Here is an 18,334-nt window from a genome sequence, read left to right on the forward strand (position 1 = left end):
TGTCAATTTCAATAATATGCGGGTTTTGTACACCCCTCGTGCAAGTAATACTGTAGCCCATCTGACGAATTGCTTTCTGATGCAAACGATTTGGTGACTGCCGATTTCAGGTCAGCCTAAGTTAACGGAAGCTTTTCCATCTGATCTGGATTAAAAAGAAAGAAAAGAAAAGTAGGATCGACCTGGAGCGGGACTCCAATCCTCTGCTTCAAGGAACATAGGACCAGAAAGGCAACAAAAAATGCTAAACAACCTGCAGAAGCCAAGCACTCTGGTTGCAACGTTGGCACAAAAACATAACAGACCAGCATGTACAGTTTTATTTTGCCATTCCGGTTTATTGTTGTGTCACCTCGTTCTGCCTTGCTGAGGCACTATACTGCTACTGTTGCATGGCCTGATCGGCCGGCTAATATTAGCCCAGAAAACACTCATGAATTGCACATATCCTGTGCCATCGCACCTCTAGAAGTTTGCATTCGTCATATCTCGCTGAATGACTTGATAGTGCGGAAACCATGGTTCTCAGGAAGTGGAGCATTTCCCGGGCGAATGGAGATTATCACATCGAAACCTGAAAAGCATTGTTAGACGATGATACTGAATCGAGCGAGGGAGATAAAATGACTAAGAGTACAAGCACATATAAATGTATGCAAATAATTAGTAAAACAGATAATAGACAGCCTCATCTCTGTGCTTATCATCTTACAACTGAAGACACTAAAACCAGAATGGCGAATAAGTAGATTTAAGGGATTTGCCTACAAAGTTTATTGGCTTGAATTGGTCATTACCTGCATTTTTGGCAGCAATGGCTTCTTGGTAGACGTCAGTGATGAATAAGATTTGAGATGGACTGTCAACACCAAGTGACTGAGAGATCTCAAAATAACTCTTGGTTTCTCTTTTATTACTGCATAAATAGGATGAAAATCATAACTTATGTCAACTTCTAAATATAGTTATAGACAAATGAAACAAGAAATCTATAACAAAATAATGCTTCGGTGTGTGAGAAGAAAACAATATTTGCTGAGCTGAACCTTTGATAAAAATATAGGCGGCAGGAACTTTTGTGTATGAGAACAAAACAATATTTGTCAGAGCTTACCCAGTTGTGGTATCAAAATACCCACACAGAAACTTTCGTAGGTCACCAAACATTGTATTGCCAAATAGAAGCCTTTGTGCCTCTCGACTTCCACTCGAGTATATGTAGACCTAATGACAAGTATTCATATTTTCGCAACATGAGAAAATGTGATTGCAATATCTTTACAAACTAGGGAATGGATATTGTGCTAACATAACTAGAAATTTGTAATTCACAGTTGTGACACATGACTGTACTGTACATCTTAACAAATTGTTTTCTATCAGAAACAGTTTCTCAGTGTTCCTTTCATGTTTCACTAAATTTTATAGGGGCTCATAACCTACAAACAGGAAAATTAAGTTTCATTTTTTGGCAGAATTTTGAAGCATTGAGCATTTTGTACTATTGATTTACTTTAATTTAAAGAAAAAACTCCATTTTTGGCCATCCAACTATTGCCCGAGTTTGATTTTGGCCATCCAACTCCAAAACCGGGTATCTTTGACTATCCAACTCTCAAAACTGGTCAGATTTGGCCATCCTAGTAGTTTTGGGTGCGGTTTTGCTGATGTGGACGCCACATGACGGTGCAGCCCACCTGTCAGCCCTCCTCTCCCCCTTCTCTCTCTTTCTTCTTTCCTCTCCCTCTCCTCTCACCCTGCACCGGCCGATGCCCTCCCCCCGCGCGCCTCTCCAGCTCACCAGGCCAGTGGTGCTGGCCCGCAGCAGAGCTCGAGCGGTGCTGGCAGGGCAGGTCGCCGCCACGCGCACGGCCCCGGCCATGGCCCGAGCTCGAGGTTGCCCCGTCGCCGCCGCCGCTCGGAGGGGCCAACCGCCAGCCTCCCATCGCATTCCTCAAGGATCTCGGGGTGCCGTCCATGCGGCCCCGCCCCTGCTCACCCCGCGGGCCACCCTGCTCCTCTGTGCCGCCGTCGATCCCGGCAGAGCAGGTGGCGGATGGAGCAAGGCCACGAGCAGGGGAGCCGCCGACGGCCACCTCTGCCCGCGGCGTGTGTTGCTCATGCACGCAGAGCTCCGCCACCGGGGGCAGTGACGGGGGCACTAGATCTCCGCCGGCGCCACGGAGAGGGAGGGAGGGCGCTGTGAGGGAGGAGCGCCGCCGTCCTCCGCACCTCCTCCACGCCGCACCCAAGGAGGCAGAGCAACCATCCTAGAGCGGATCCAAACACGAGCTCGGCCATGGCCACCGCGCACGAGCTCCGCCATGGCCTACTTGACGAGGTCAGCGCCTCCGCCGCCGCCACCCGCAGCGAGCCCTGCGGCGCGGAAGCAGTCGACCTCCTCCACCACGGCGGCGCGGTCGAGGCTCCTCCACCGCCAGTCGAGTCGTCCCTACGAGCCGCCGCCGATCTGGGGTCCGCCGCTGCTCGGCATCCCGTGGGTAGGTGGCGGCCGGGGAGGGTGGGGACGGGTGGCGGCGGCTGGGGAGAGGAGAGAAGAAAGAGAGAGGGGGGAGAGGAGGGCTGACAGGTGGGCCCACAGTTGTGTGGCGTCCACGTCAGTAAAATCACACCCAAAACCACCAGGATGGCCAAATCTAACCGGTTTTGAGAGTTGGATGGTCAAGGATACCCAGTTTTTGAGTTGGATAGCCAAAATCAAACTCGGGCAATAGTTGGATGGCCAAAATCAAACTCGGGCAATAGTTGGATGGCCAAAAATGGATTTTTTCCTAACTTAAATCACATTGCCCAAAAGCAGCATTCCTTCGGAATACTGAATCAGCACAATGAAGCAAGCGAATGGTTGATGAAGTTGCAATAGCTGATTGTGCAGGGGAAATGCACAAATATTTTTCACCCTACAAATAATTTTACACATTTTGGCAATAGACATTGTTTCCTATCTCAAAGGTTTCTTGACAGAAGTTTGTATGTTAAAAAAAGTTTTCTAGTTCCTGAATAGTCTACACTTCGCAATTCACATGAATTAGAACAAACAGATACCTTTATGCCACTAGCATGCCAGTTCTTTAGTGCCACTGGAACATCCTCAAAGACAACTCCATGTAGTTCTTTATTTTCAAATCCAGTCCTCCATATATGACCCTGAATTTAGCCAATTAGGACAACTGAACATACCGATGAAAAAAATAATATGACTGAAAAAGTGATACTATCTTCTGTCAAAACTAGATGAAGTTTCAGACCAACAAAACATGCTAATATAGATTGTTTTCTTGGTCTGAAAATCTATTCTTACTGGAGGCAGTAGATACGAATTTTAAACTAAGCTACCTGAAGTTGTTTCAATGACGTAATCTTCCGGTCTGCTTTAATCATTGATTCAACATTGGCCACCAATGAATTGATGACCTCTTCTTTGCCAGCCTCATCGGGTGGAACTGGAACAGCCCCAGCAATTCCATTTCTTAAATCATCTTCAATCTGAATAGTTTGTCGCTAGTTTGTTAGAACATTAATAGAACAAAGTAATATGTGCAGACTATCAATATCACTTCAAATTTTTCATTAATGTATTCTACATGCTACAGATCTATATTTTAACAGGAATACTTCATTGCTTACTTGGATGCGCAATAAATTGAAGTCTTCTTTGGTTTCTTCAGAATCAAACGTAGAAATTAGATGCTTTCGCACATTGTTATGTGCATATGGAAACATAGCATCAGTCACAAATGATATTGGAGTGGTTGTGCCCTCAATGTCAAGTACAACACACTGCCACAATAAAAAAAATGTCGAGTTAGTTGAACATAAAACACATAGCAATCAAAGACAAGATAAAGAAAACAACAGAGCTTTCATAAAACTACATGAACAACAAAGTAAAATCTACAGGTATGACACATCGCATTCCTAGGATATTAGGAACAATAAATTAACCTTTGATGCTTCAGCAGAATGGCATCCATTAGGAATTTCAGGGCTCAAAATGCTGTGCAGTCTCTTTGCACTGTTTAACGGACCATGTTCAGGAGTTGTCCAATCAATTCCTAGTTGATAGAGCTTGATGCAAGCATCTAAAAGATAATGGTAGCATTCAGCCTGCAAAGCAAGGCCACAAAAGTAAAGTAAACATCTGCACTCATATAAATAATTATTCCAAAACTTAGCAGACATAACGGCAATATTTACATCAGTCTATAAATCACAAAACTCATTAATTAGAATGCTTGACATGAATATTATGGTACAAACAGATTGTTTGCTTTTTCTTTTGATTGTGTCTAGATCTAGTTCAAGGAATTTTGGGTGTGATCTAAATACAGTCCTTAATCTGGTAATTGCTCAAAGCCAAGAGGGTTGAGTATCATGCATCAATAAAATGGATTAGGTCAATCATTAAAAACAAGTTCAGGGTAATAGGATCCTGCTTCATTATACAAATAGTGCCAACTAGATTCAAATTTGCAACCAAGTCAAAAGTTGCACGACAAGATTCACCTTATCAGCTTATTTATGATCATGTAAAAGATTTTAGATACATGGCAAATTAATTACAGGGAAATAATACGGAAAGCAGGTAATACAGAAGAGTAACATACACAAGACTGTTTATATTGTGCCTAATCATATAAGTATACTCCCTCCGTCCCAAAATATTAGTCATCCTAGGATTCAAAATTTGTCCCAAAAAGCAAGTCACCCTACTCTATTTAGAAAGTGCATGTGCATGCAAGAATCAATTAGTGCTAAATATAAATAATATATAGGGGCAAACATGATCATTTTACCTTCTTGTTAATTTGTCTTAGAATTCCTAGGATGACTAGTATTTTGGGACGGAGGGAGTATGCTATAATATTAAGCATCTCAAGAATACCAGTCTAAGAGTTGAAATTCAAGGAACCAGAAACATAAAAAGAAATAAGCAAAGTAACTGTCTAAGAATGTTTGTCAGCAGTCAGAGCCCACTCATTTTAAAACTAAAACATTCACAGATAGAAAGCACACCTGTGTCTTGGCATTGATCCAAGAGTCACCCCACACATATATTCCATGGTTACGTACAAGGACAGCAGTTGCCTTTGGGTATGCTGCAATCTGTTAAATAATTTTGTATCAAATGCCTATGTACATCTAAAATATTTATATTAACTTCGTTACAATCAATAATATTTGGTATCAGCTCAAACACTTGATACAATGAAGTGCTGTAGAAACAGCCAATTAGGCGGATAAGTTGATGATGATTGCTAAACCATTAGAGTAAAAGTAAACAGCATAACAACAAACAATTATTCAGAAATTTTCCCGTTTATCATTTAAATATAAATATATTATCTGTATTAATAATGTGCTTAAAATGCTTAATAAGCTCTCTTTTTTCTCGAATGTGCAGGAGAGCTGTGTGTCATTTCATTAAGAAGGAGAGAAACAAATGTACCAGAGGAAAAGGAAAAAAACTCAACACACACCACGCACCCAAAACACTCAAAAAACAGCTGCTAACATACCAACAGATTCGGATCGTCTTGATTATAGGGGCACGTTTGGGTAAGTGATTTGGATTCAAATCCTTATGCCCAATCCTATTGCTGGAATGTTATCTATAAATAATCTATTTATAGGTATCATAAGAATTAAGAACTCCGAAATGACATAACATTGTATCTGTACATATATATTGGATCTCTAGGATTGAGATTGATTCAAAGATAGATACTGATAGCATACCGCCTCACTTAGGGAGTCAGTGAGCTCATACTCATAAGGAGTGTTCTCGATAATAGGAATAACCAATTCATCACGGTAGCCATGACCTTTGATTCCTTTAATCATTTCCATGTGAGTCATCTGCAGTAAGGCCAGCAACAGTATCTAATCAAATAAAAAATTACTTTACAGCAATTACATTAGCACTGATAAAAATTGAAATAATTAAAATTGAAAAGCATATACTACGGATTTTAATTTCTAAATCCTGGCCACACATAACCAAGATTCCAATTAGGCGTGATATTACCGACAAATAAACCATCATGTCAATGGCTTCTAAAAATCCCTGCTATTTCAGTTCTTTCACATACATTTCCTTAATGTTCCTGCGCTGTATGGACAATTTAGGGAATTTATATAGACCACTGTCCACATCACTAGTTCAACCCACCTAGCTAATGCATTTATGCATCTAATCACTGTTGAACTGACATTGAACAAAAGAGGTGCCATTATTTGTTTTTGTGTTTACAACTTCACACTTTCTTGCTGTAATGTCTTTTATACAATAAAAAAGAAGTTTGATACGAACATAAACCAAGAATTATTAAATTGTGAGACACCATCAAAAAGTTAAGCACGTAAATATTAATACCCCTTGAAGGCTTTCCATGGAAATGAAGTTTCGCAAATATTTAGTTTCACATATTTGATAAGATAGACAAGGACACTTGTACAAGAGGATTTACCCTGAACTCCTTTGCACCAGGGTTAAGCATTGTTGCTATGCAAGTCTCCATTCCATGGCTGTGAATGACAGCCCCAGCTCCTCTCATCAAATAGGCCTTCAAAACACAAAAGGGAAATAGATTTATTAGAACAAAACAAGTAGAATCAACAGAAACAATTAAGAAGAAGAGAGCATTCACGAACCTTCATGAACAGAGGAGCACAGTCCGTACACTTTGGAGGTTTGTTTGGCCATGGCTTAGCTGTTGGCGCAGAGAGCACTTTCCCATCTGCAGCCATCACATACATGTCTTCTGCCACCATCCTCTCCTTCTGCACACCTAAAAAAGGTAGACAACAGATATTGTAATTGGAACGAACTACAAACAACTTTGTATGGATCAGCAAAATCCTCCTTGCTGGTCCTTTTCATAGCACTCATATGGATCAGCAAAAGGAGTTGATCCGAGACTTTGTATGCAAAGCATGGAGACACATGACACGAGCCCAATAAGTGCTCGTTTTCGGGTGGAGACTGGCAGCAGCGTCTGAGTCCACCCCGCACGTTCACGCAGCGGCAATCCATCGAACAGGTGGTACGCGGGAGCAGGGGAAAGGAAGGCGAGACACCGAAGACCTCACGGTTGGGGGAGGTGGGTCAGTTACCGGACGGCGACATGACGATGAGGCGGTCGGCGAGCGGCACGGCGGGGTCGTTGACCTTGACGGTGATGCTGCCGCCGGTGCCGGTGACCCACCCCTGCGCGTAGAAGTGGCGGCAGAGCTCCGCCACCAGCTCCCGCGCCTCCCGCACCGGCTCGCCCCGCAGGTACGCCTCCGACGCCGTCGCCCCCGCCCCCGCCGGCGCCTCGCAGGCGCACCCGCCGCACGACATGGCTGCCTGCTTCCTCCGCCGCTCCCGGGTGGCGTGCGGGGGGTTCACTTGCGCGGGCCCCACACGTCAGCGGGTTGTCAGCGGGGAATCTCAGCGCGCGGGGCGGAGGGGGGGAACGGGACGGGGAATAACCGCCGCCCGAGAGGGGTAGTTACTTTTTTACGCGAATTCTAGGGACCCGCTCTCCTGTGTGGGTAAGGAAAAGTGGGTGGGCCCAGTGTCAGTGGAGAGTGGTGGTAACTGTGTGTGGCGCCACCGAGGTCGTCGACTCCTCCGAAGGAGGCGGCGTGCCAGGTGGGGTTTTTTGTGTTTTTATAGCAATGAAGGGGTGGCACAATTCCTGATGGCTGCATTGGCCGCATCTCATCTCCTACATGGCCACATGTTTTAAAAAGAAAAAAGAAGTTATATACCGCTGTTGGTCCTTTGAAATTAGTCCCAATGCAATGCTGGTTTTATGGATAACCGGACCAAAGTGAAGTCACGGTCGACCCCAACACGACGGGTCCCACGCCCATGTGACTCCTCTCGTCCTCTTTTTTTTTCTAGCGGCTTCATCTCTCGTGAGATCCCCATCCGTTCGAGTCTCCTTCCTCTTCCTCCCTCGTTCTCTTTTTTTTTTCTCTGGATCTGACTCAGTGGTTTGCCAGCTTGGAGGTGCGATGTGGCAGCCCAACTACAGCGAGGCACAGCGCGGTGGCCCGCGGCGGGGAGGCGCGACGGTCCAACGACGAGGAGATCTGTGAGCTTCCCCTGGCGCGACGGGCTTCCATGGGCTCTCGCTGGCAACGGGGCGGCGGCGAGCTTCCCGGGTAGCCTCGAGGGATTGCAGCGTCCTTTTTTATTTTTTGATACAAAATTTTTCCCCATTTTTTTTACTTTTGGATGCAAAAAATTTTCCGATTTTTTTTTCAATTTTTCTTAAAACTTTCTCTTCTAAATTTTTGTCATTAAAATATTTTTTATTTCTCTCTCCAAAATATTTTTATTTGAAAATTTCTCTGGAAAACTTTTTACCCGAGCTTTTTTCTTTCCATTTCTCTTCAAAAAAAATTCTGAAAAAATTCTCCTATATTTTTTATTACAAAATGACAAAAACATTACCAAATAAGGAAAAAAAGAAGCTATCGGAATTCGATCGTACGGAACGAATCTAACAGGTGCCCGTAAATTAGAGTGACACGAAATTAGTTGAGGTGAATTGTCTTTGGAGCCAAATCCTAACAGATGTTTTTTGGTATCTGGGAGAAGTTCTAGAGTCTAGTGGGCATTTTGCATAGATGGTCAGAATGGTAAAAATAATATGTTCTCTAAATGGCTTTTCTAGTTGAAAGGAAATATGTTAAAGAAGGGTTTCTTTTCTTAACATGAACTCCCAATAGTACACGAACTAACCAACTTTTGAAACGGAATGACGAGCTTTTGTATAATCAATGAAGGGACTAACAAGTCGTTATAAACTGCAAAAAATGTTTTGTTTGGTAAAACTAAAATTTCCTTAATTTGGTATGTTGATTACATACGTTGATTACACATCTTTTGTTTTTCTATTCTAGCCGTTTTAAGAGCATACATGCACGATTAATTCGTCCAAAAGAGGAGTAGACATCACAACTGTGTTTGTCATACATTTATCCGCGCGGACAAAACTTCACATCTCATTTCTTGCAGCGAGGGATAGAATTTTGGCCATAACTAGAGAACTCGTCGAATTAATTTTCTCTTAATGAAATGCGTATTTAGGTATGCTTTTTTTTTAAAAAAGAACTAGACGAATTATTGGCCAATACTCTACAGTTTTACATGTCTCTATTGGCAATAACTAAGTTTGCAGAAAAAAATACTACCAAATCTATACGTCATCAAAATATATCAATAGGGAATTCAATGACACAAATATCTAAAATATCATATTATAGATGTTATTATATTTTTCTATAAACTTAATTAAAATTGGACAATTGACATATGACATAAATGTGACATGTAAAAAATCGGAGGGAGTCATTCCTGAAAAAATGAATTATAAGCCAACAACCGTTTGTTTGAAAACTTATACTACTCGTCTACTCCCAGCCTATTAGTCCACGTGAGCGGGCTGGGAAATTTCTGATTCCTTTATCCAGTTCTTGAGTGGGTTTTCACTTTTCAGCATCGGATTCGCAAGTGCACACCGGTGACACCAAGGCTGCGAAACGCGAAAGGCCATATGCCCTACAACGCAATAAACCCAGCACGTAACCTAGATTTATTTGAGGCATAGTCGTCATAAGTAGGTTGCGTGATATTTGTGGTGACTTTACAACGCCATCTGCTATGCCATGCTCTATTTCAATTTGACTACGTCAGATGCAGACAGTGCCCTGCTAGGTTGCGTGGAATCGGGATCGGAATTTGAGCTGATGGTCGGAACAAGTATCAATAGACTTTTTTAACAAAAGAAGATAGAGCTTTGATGGGATCAAGCTAGTATCAATGGATTTAGGTTTGGATTGGACTGGTATGAAGGGCAAGAATTCATCTTGTCCACAATGTTAGCCCTACAGTTGTAAGAAGTCCCTGGTAGGCATAGATTCTTTATTTCATAGTGATTTGAATGTTGTGTAGTGGATTCCAGTGCACCGTGTTTCTTAGTTAAAACAGCACCGTACTAATCAGCTTTGTAAGTTTTTCTATTTGAAACTCTCAATTTGAATTCAAAAGCTGCTCAATTTCTTCCTGCTAAGTGTCCCAAATTTGCGTGAATTCCTCAATTCCATATTAAATTTCGTACATCTTTCCCTTGAAATTATTAAAGCCTTCTCTGCAGTGGATTTTCTAAGATTAAACTAGTTTAGTTGGTTATATCCAGGTCTATTAAATGTTTCTTTTGAAAATCTTTCTTAACTTGTTTTTTTTTCACATTAATCTCACCACCGGGAAATCGTTAAGGCCCGCCAGATTTCAAGTCGCAAAAAAAAAAGAGAGCCAGATTTCTTTTAGCCCAAAGGGAATCAGCAGGCCACCAGTCCAACACCTATGCCCAGCCCACAAGAACACGGGGGCACTAACCCTAGTCCTGCTCCTGCGCGGGAAGCGGCTGGCGCGTTGGCGCCAATTTTTCCCGCCACTAGCCCCCCTGCACCCCCGCCGCCGCCTCCCTCATAACACCACTGCTGACCACACAGCTCCTTTCCCGCCTCTCCCCAACACCCCGAACCCGCCGCCGCCGCCTCTGAGCCGTCCGGAGCCTTCTCGCTCGCCGGCGGAATGGTAAGCGCACGGGCCCTCCCCCTCCTTCTCCTCCTCTGTTTGCGGCGCCGCAAGGTCTGATCCCCAATTGCTGCGCTCGCGTGGCGCTGTCTCCGGCCTGCAGGATGACTCGGAGAACAACCCGCCGTCGACCCCGGGGTCCCCCGGATTCAGCACCGACCGGCTGCCGCCGAACAACACCACCAGCCGCGGCGCCACGGACCCGTCGTCCTACTCCGACGACGACGGCGAGGCGGAGGTCGACCCCCACGTGCTCCCGGAGGACGACGACCCCGCCGCCGCCCCCGCCCCCGATGAGGAGGACGAGGAGGGGGAGGACCTCTTCAACGACAACTACCTCGAGTAAGCGGACTCGATCTGACTGCGGCTGCAGGCGGCCTGGGATCTGTTGTGATTTCTCAGGGGCTTCGATTGGCTGCCAAATTTGGGCTGGGGATCTGGGAAATTTCGTGGTCGATTGGCGAATGTGATGGTGTTTGGCTGGTGGTTCGGTCAGAGATCTGGGGTGTTAGGTTTTGTTGTCATGTTTGGCCTCAGGAAGCAGGACATTTTGTGGTATCCATAGACGACGAAATGGTCAATTTCTGGACTGAATTCTGTTTTGAAAAGATGCTGTTATGTTTGATTCCAATCTACTGCGTAAATTGGAGACGAACTTTGTAGTCGAGTAGGTAATTAACTAATTGTGTACATGCTTAACCAAATGGTAAGCTTAACTAATATCTGTTGTACTCATGGAAATAACTGAAATATGCTAATTTTATAAAAAAATGACCAACATCAATTCCTGTTAATCCATTTTGTAATTTGCTAGGCTTAAATGCCTTTCGTGTGATATTTGATGAGATTTGGTAAGCAGTTGCATGCTGCCTTGATGCACATTAGCGGTCAGTCACACATTGTTAGCAGAATAGAGTTATTTTGTCTTCTAGGTAAATTTCCTGTGCAATAACTGTTTTTTATGTTTTGTTCCATCGTTGGGAATTTGCTTGATTTTTGAATAGTTATCATGAAGGCATGCATTTTTTTCTTCATATGATTGCCATGAATAATCTGCAGCCAACACGAACCCATTATATACATGTGCTGGCTAACTGTTAGTTTTAATTTTTTTGTTTCCATATTTATTCCTCTTCCTTTTTCATGATTGTAGTGATTACCGAAGGATGGATGACCATGATCAGTATGAGTCAGTTGGTTTAGATGACTCACTGGAGGATGAAAGAAATCTTGATGAAATCATCGCTGATCGAAGGGCTGCAGAAGCAGAGCTTGATGCCAGGGATGTAAGGACTGGTGCAGCAGCTGTCCGGAAATTGCCACGGATGCTCCACGATCAGGGTAATGGCATAGAAAATAATTATAATTCTGTAATTTCTTAGAGCAAATACAACTTTTTTGTCATTTGAATTTATGCTTTTTATTAGATGTAGGGTCTTACAGCGTTAAATCTGCTTCTTTTGTGTGTGGCTTTAAATCTTCATTTTTGTCTTAATTGTACACAGTTGCTTAGAGAATCATCGGTTGTGCTTGAGTTCATGTCAGCATAGTAAACATTTAATGGATATTAGTAATCAAATTTTCTTTTGCAGCATTATTATGTTATGTCTAGACAATTGTTTGAGAACTGATAGCTATAAAAGGGTAAACTGATTGGGGTTGTAAACATTTTTGACACATTGGGAGTCCAAGATTTTCATGTTAGTTACTGTATACTCAGATCTCTTTTCTTCCATGTCGCAGATACAGATGAGGATATGAATTTTAGGCGTCCTAAAAGGCACAGGACTAGTTTTAGACCACCTAGTGGACCAAGAACACCAAGAAGTGATGACGATGGTGATGGTGCCACTCCAAGTTCACCTGGAAGGTCTCAGCGTGGATATTCTGGTGGTGATGTGCCTATGACTGATCAGACTGATGATGACCCATTTGAGGTATTGGCGTATCAATTAGACTAGTTTTTCTGTTGATTTAGAACTTCAGTGTTTCTGTTTTCAACAATTAAATAGTATGCCTTAGGTTCTGCAGTTCTAGATGGTTGTCCTGCCTTTAAATGACCATTTTTTTCATGCAGGATGAATTTGATGAAGAAGATGAGATGAACATGTACCGTGTCCAAGGTACACTAAGAGAGTGGGTCACAAGAGATGAAGTCCGGCGCTTCATTGCAAAGAAATTTAAAGAGTTCCTTCTTACATATGTGAATCCGAAGAATGAGCAAGGAGAGTTTGAATATGTTCGTCTTATTAATGAGATGGTTTTAGGTATTGCTTGCCCACACTTTTCCAGTTGATATGAAATTTTTTTACAAGCTTTAGTCCCACTAGTATGAAATCCTATTCTCTAACCTTGCCTATTTCTTTTGCAGCTAACAAGTGTAGCTTGGAAATAGACTACAAGCAGTTTATTTATATACATCCAAATATTGCCATATGGTTGGCTGATGCACCTCAATCAGTGCTGGAAGTTATGGAGGAAGTTGCCAAAAATGTTGTTTTTGATCTCCACAAGAATTACAGGAACATCCACCAAAAGATCTATGTCCGAATAACCAACCTTCCTGTCTATGATCAAATACGCAATATTAGGTAAAGAACATACCTTCCTCTGCATGTATTTCTTAGCACCATGTTCAATTTAGCATTTCTAATGTCCAATTTATCTCTGGTAAGGCAAATCCATCTCAACACAATGATTCGAATTGGTGGTGTTGTTACTCGACGATCTGGTGTATTCCCTCAGTTGCAGCAGGTTAAGTATGACTGTAGCAAATGTGGAACTATCCTGGGGCCTTTCTTCCAGAACTCCTACACTGAAGTGAAAGTTGGATCATGCCCTGAATGCCAATCCAAAGGACCATTCACAGTCAATGTTGAGCAGGCAAGTTAACTAAACCAATACTAATCTATTTGTTTGTACATGGGTTATTTTTTAATCCTGGTAAATCTCTTTAGTCCTAACAATTGAAGTCTTTTTTTTCCCATGCAGACTATATATAGGAACTACCAGAAACTCACTCTTCAGGAAAGCCCAGGAATTGTTCCTGCTGGCAGGCTTCCCAGATACAAGGAAGTAATACTTCTGAATGATCTGATTGACTGTGCTCGTCCAGGAGAGGAAATTGTAATTTTTCTCCACCTACCTCTTGTCTTTCGATACATATTACTGTTGGAATCAAACTGATGTTCAGCGTTCACTATTTCCAGGAGGTCACTGGGATATATACAAACAATTTTGACTTGTCTCTGAATACGAAGAATGGTTTCCCTGTTTTTGCAACAGTGGTAGAGGCCAACTATGTGGCAAAAAAGCAGGATCTGTTTTCTGCATACAAATTAACTGACGAGGATAAGGCAGAGATTGAGAAGTTGTCCAAGGATCCAAGGATTGGGGAAAGGGTTTGTTATTTTACTCTTCAATCTCTTGATACAATTTGATATGCTAATGTACAATATCTCACATAAGCAATTGAACTCAACAGATTGTCAAATCAATTGCACCGTCCATTTATGGCCATGAAGATATTAAAACCGCCATCGCACTAGCTATGTTTGGTGGACAAGAGAAGAATGTGAAGGGAAAACATCGTCTAAGAGGCGATATCAATGTCCTCCTCATGGGTGATCCAGGCACTGCAAAATCCCAATTTCTAAAGTAAGGAGATAATCAATCACTTTTCATCATTTCCTTGAGATTGCACCACTAATTTTCCATCTTTTAGGTATGTGGAGAAAACAGGACACCGAGCGGTATATACAACTGGAAAAGGAGCCTCTGCTGTTGGTCTCACTGCAGCAGTTCACAAGGATCCAGTAACACGAGAATGGACACTCGAGGGAGGTGCACTGGTTCTTGCTGATAGGGGCATATGCCTTATTGATGAATTTGACAAGATGAATGATCAAGATAGGTATGGTATAACATTTGCTTTGGAATTTTCTGTATATTAGCATCTAAATTTCTATCTTATGAAGATATAATTCTCTTCTGATTCTTCCAGGGTGAGTATTCATGAAGCCATGGAGCAACAGAGTATCAGTATATCAAAGGCAGGAATCGTCACATCTCTTCAAGCTCGATGCAGTGTTATTGCTGCAGCAAACCCAATAGGGGGAAGGTAGCTTTTATTACCTGCATAGTTGCAAGCCATGTAACCAGTGCCTAGTGTTAAGAAAGTTACTGAATGTATTCATCCTTGATTTCACAGATACGATTCATCAAAGACATTCACTCAAAATGTTGAATTGACGGATCCCATTATTTCACGTTTTGATGTCCTTTGCGTGGTTAAGGTAAGGAGCTGCTCTTCATATGTGATATATTTGTCCCTTGAACAATGTTCAATCAGTACTGAACTTTTCTTTCTGAAATGTAGGATATCGTTGATCCGTTTACAGATGAAATGCTTGCAAGGTTTGTTGTAGACAGCCATGCTAGATCCCAACCCAAGGGGGCTAATCTTGAAGACAGGGTTGCAACCGATGTGGATGATGATCCATTGGCCGCTGCAAGGCAAGCTGATCCAGATGTAGGCATCCTTGTCATTTCAACCGAAAGAGTTTTTTTACTCTGTTTTCTGGTTCTAACAGAATGTTGTATTATCAGGTCCTTTCACAAGACATGCTGAGGAAGTACATAACTTATGCCAAGCTGAATGTATTTCCCAAAATACATGATGCTGATCTGGACAAGATTAGCCATGTTTATGCTGAACTCCGGCGTGAGTCCTCTGTAAGATATCCTTCTTAGCCTTGCTTAGGCCTTTGCACGGACTACATTTTTTTTAGTGATACCCTTGGAAACATGGAAGTAAAGTGGTTCGCAACTATTTTTGCAGCATGGTCAAGGGGTTCCAATTGCTGTTAGGCATATAGAATCGATCATCCGAATGTCAGAGGCGCATGCAAGGATGCATTTAAGGAGCTATGTGTCTCAGGAAGATGTTGACATGGCCATCCGTGTCTTGCTTGACTCTTTTATTTCCACTCAGAAATTTGGTGTGCAGAAAGCACTTCAGAAGGTAAATATTTAAATGCTCAATGCCATGGTATCACCTAGTGTGGCATATAAGTCCTAAGTTACATAACCAATAATCACCTTTAGTACTTAAAAAAATAATCACCTTTAGTAACCAAATGGTGTCAGAATTGTCAGTAAATGGCACCACATATGCATTATTTTTCAAAATGCATTAAGCAGACAGCATGAGTTAAATGTCGGGCCCTTTACGTTCTCCAGAACCATCAGTTTACTTGCATATATCAAATAAATTTCTGCTGTCTACAGAATTTCAGGAAGTACATGACATATAAGAAGGATTACAATGAATTGCTTCTGCTCCTCCTGCGCACACTGGTCAAGGATGCCCTGCACTTTGAAGAAATTGTGTCAGGATCAACTTCGCGCCTCACTCACATCGAGGTCAAAGTGGAGGACCTGAAGAACAAGGTAACTCATCTATCCATGCTTTCATACATATCCCAAGAGTACATACTTCTGGGCTTACTTATACATATGTTGACAGGCCCAAGAGTATGAGATCTATGACCTGAAGCCGTTCTTCTCTAGCGCGCACTTCCGAGACAACAGCTTCGTCCTGGATGAAGGGCGCGGGATCATCAGGCATCCGCTGGCAGCATAACCTACCTTCCTCTTGTCTATGATCAGCCTAGCTTTCTTGGTGGCAACCCTGGATGAAAAGCCACAAGCCGCCACTTGAGAGTAGGATGTCAGATTAGAGCTTGCAGCTGAAGCAAACTGATGACAGCACCTGTCCGCCTGACCAGGAGATAAGACTGTTGCCTATTTAAAGGGGGTGTGCCATGTAAAGTGTTAAAATGTTGCGCTGTCTCCATGGGATCATTGGTTCTCTGTGCTATTGTTGTGATGATTTCCTTGATGCAAGGACCTTGTCTTTACACATAGAACAATGTAGTTAACATCTATTGCCAGTACTTGGTTAGCACACTAGTTCTTGATTACAAGGGTTGAACTTAGTTGTGTGAGGTGCGCCTGGAATTTTACCAGGGGTTCTCGGTTACCAAGATTGAACTTGTAGTTCTATGAGGTGCACTTGAAATTTTACCAGAGGTTCTCGATTATGAAGATTGAACTATCAACATCATACTTGCAAGATGGATGGATGGCTTGGTTGTATGTAGTATGGACAATATTTGACCCTTATGAGTTATGCTGTAATATTTCTTTGGCTTGTGTGTGGCTGACTGGCTGGACAATATTTGATTCTTATGCGGTAATATTCATTTGGCTTGTGAGACAGCCATATGTTTGTCATTGTCACTGTGGTCTTTGTAAACTCTGAACATCAAGTTTTGCTGTCCTGTGAACAGCAAGTGTGATTTGTGATCGTTGCTAGTTCTGGTTGGACGGTTTTGTCATTGGTATTATGAACTTTGAACTGTGATTGTTGCTTAGACGGCAATGTGGCTGTCAAATTGTTACTGTACTCGATATTAACTTGCTAACTTATTTTTTTGGGTGTGGGCAAGGAATTTCACCCAAAATGCCTGGTGGGCACAGGTTCGGATAAATGCCTTACCCCTACCCAACCAGTTGTGATCTGTATTTTTTTTTTTTTGCGGGTATGTTGTGATCTGTATTGAGCATACGTATTTTTATTATAGTATAAATCTGCCTATTGCAGGTAGTACGCAAGTGTCACTTGCATCTTAACAAGTAGTTTCTATATCCTACAAGTGAACTAATTAGTGTGTGTTCTGGACGGAAGGCTTGTTAGATCTCTCCCAGGGCTAACAGTGAACGATAAAGGCAAGGTGGGTGAATAGGGTCAACGGAGGGCTAGATAAAAGAGATGGTTGAGTTCAAACTTCCGGGGGGAGGGAAAGGGGATGGTTGGTGCCATCTCGTGATATTGTTGATCTTATTTTTTTAGAAAATAGATAAAGATCCAACCTTTTGCATCATTCAATGTATATGGTCATTGTCAACTATTACATCATCATGCCAAAAATGGCATATTTGGAAAATTATAAAATTAATTTCTCTAGATTATATAATACTCATATCATTCAAATAATCTAAAGAGATATCGCCGACCATTCTTTGCATAGACCTCCATAGCCACCACTTTCACAGTGTGGCAGGCTCTCTGGATACCGTCCCTTTCCACCTCCTTTTGCAATAGCTTTCAGAATCTGAACCAATACGGTTCATAGAATATTGCTTGCATAAAAGATGTTATAGGTTTCTTGTCAAAAATAATATCATTGCGATGTATTATAGATTTCTTGCCTGCATAAAAATTATTATATGTTTATCTTAATGGAAGGTTTCATATTTGTATTTTCAAGAATGCAACGTAAGCGCATATAACATATATGCATTTGCTGATCTTAATGCATTGTTTCATTTTGTAGTTTCATAAATAACACGTGCAAGAGGGTAAGATGTTGAAAAGAGTGCTGATGTGGTTTTGTTAATATGAAACCACTCTCTTCTCTCCGTTATTCCTTTGCAACATCATAACAAATACTAGCACAACACTGTAATCAACGAGACCCATCATGAGTAGCTGATGTGTAGGCCACACATCCCTTCTAAAAGTAAAATGAAGAGAGTTTTGTATGACCAAAAATAAAATGAAAGAGGTTATTATTATGACCAAAAATAAAATGAAAAGGTGAAGAAAAGAAAAAGAAACAGATTGCCTAGAAATTCGGTATCCAACACTCA

At 42.0% G+C, this 18,334-nt stretch overlaps 2 protein-coding genes across 3 annotated transcripts; one reads left to right on the plus strand and one right to left on the minus strand.

The window, feature by feature from the left end:
- Positions 1-245: 245 nt before the first annotated feature.
- On the minus strand, positions 246-7,501 carry LOC120644346 (probable bifunctional methylthioribulose-1-phosphate dehydratase/enolase-phosphatase E1). Its single transcript, XM_039920966.1, has 12 exons — positions 7,138-7,501; positions 6,676-6,812; positions 6,492-6,587; positions 5,761-5,880; positions 5,038-5,127; positions 3,967-4,128; positions 3,649-3,801; positions 3,358-3,507; positions 3,067-3,168; positions 1,115-1,224; positions 798-916; positions 246-574 (listed from the first exon to the last, which is right to left on the minus strand). The coding sequence occupies exons 1-12, from the start codon at positions 7,364-7,366 to the stop codon at positions 483-485; spliced, it is 1,560 nt and encodes a 519-aa protein (XP_039776900.1). The 5' UTR covers positions 7,367-7,501; the 3' UTR covers positions 246-482.
- A 2,888-nt stretch (positions 7,502-10,389) lies between these two features.
- On the plus strand, positions 10,390-16,921 carry LOC120644347 (DNA replication licensing factor MCM2). Of its 2 annotated transcripts, XM_039920967.1 has the most exons (18): positions 10,390-10,618; positions 10,722-10,960; positions 11,772-11,959; positions 12,362-12,555; positions 12,696-12,885; positions 12,990-13,209; positions 13,294-13,501; positions 13,610-13,744; positions 13,828-14,019; positions 14,103-14,275; positions 14,343-14,531; positions 14,622-14,738; positions 14,829-14,913; positions 14,997-15,149; positions 15,227-15,352; positions 15,459-15,641; positions 15,908-16,069; positions 16,146-16,921. In XM_039920967.1, exons 1-18 carry the CDS (start codon positions 10,616-10,618, stop codon positions 16,260-16,262), a joined length of 2,874 nt encoding a protein of 957 aa, XP_039776901.1. In that variant the 5' UTR covers positions 10,390-10,615; the 3' UTR covers positions 16,263-16,921. The 2 variants fall into 2 exon arrangements, 1 of the variants encoding a protein (XP_039776901.1); XR_005663640.1 differs by lacking the exon at positions 16,146-16,921 and having other exon boundaries at positions 10,462-10,618; positions 15,227-15,341; positions 15,908-15,942.
- Positions 16,922-18,334: the final 1,413 nt, after the last annotated feature.

Source organism: Panicum virgatum, chromosome 8K (genome assembly GCF_016808335.1).
Source record: "Panicum virgatum strain AP13 chromosome 8K, P.virgatum_v5, whole genome shotgun sequence".
In the NCBI taxonomy this organism is placed as follows: Eukaryota; Viridiplantae; Streptophyta; class Magnoliopsida; order Poales; family Poaceae; genus Panicum; species Panicum virgatum.

Coding starts and splice junctions, on each gene's coding strand:
- LOC120644346 (XM_039920966.1), bottom strand. CDS start 7,366: ATGTCGTGCGGCGGGTGCGCCTGCGAGGCGCCGGCGGGGGCGGGGGCG. Junction 6,588..6,675: donor GTGCTCCTCTGTTCATGAAG/GTTCGTGAATGC, acceptor TGTGTTTTGAAG/GCCTATTTGATGAGAGGAGC. Junction 3,802..3,966: donor ATTCTGCTGAAGCATCAAAG/GTTAATTTATTG, acceptor TTATTGTGGCAG/TGTGTTGTACTTGACATTGA.
- LOC120644347 (XM_039920967.1), top strand. Junction 14,739..14,828: donor GCAAACCCAATAGGGGGAAG/GTAGCTTTTATT, acceptor TTGATTTCACAG/ATACGATTCATCAAAGACAT. Junction 15,150..15,226: donor CAAGGCAAGCTGATCCAGAT/GTAGGCATCCTT, acceptor TTGTATTATCAG/GTCCTTTCACAAGACATGCT.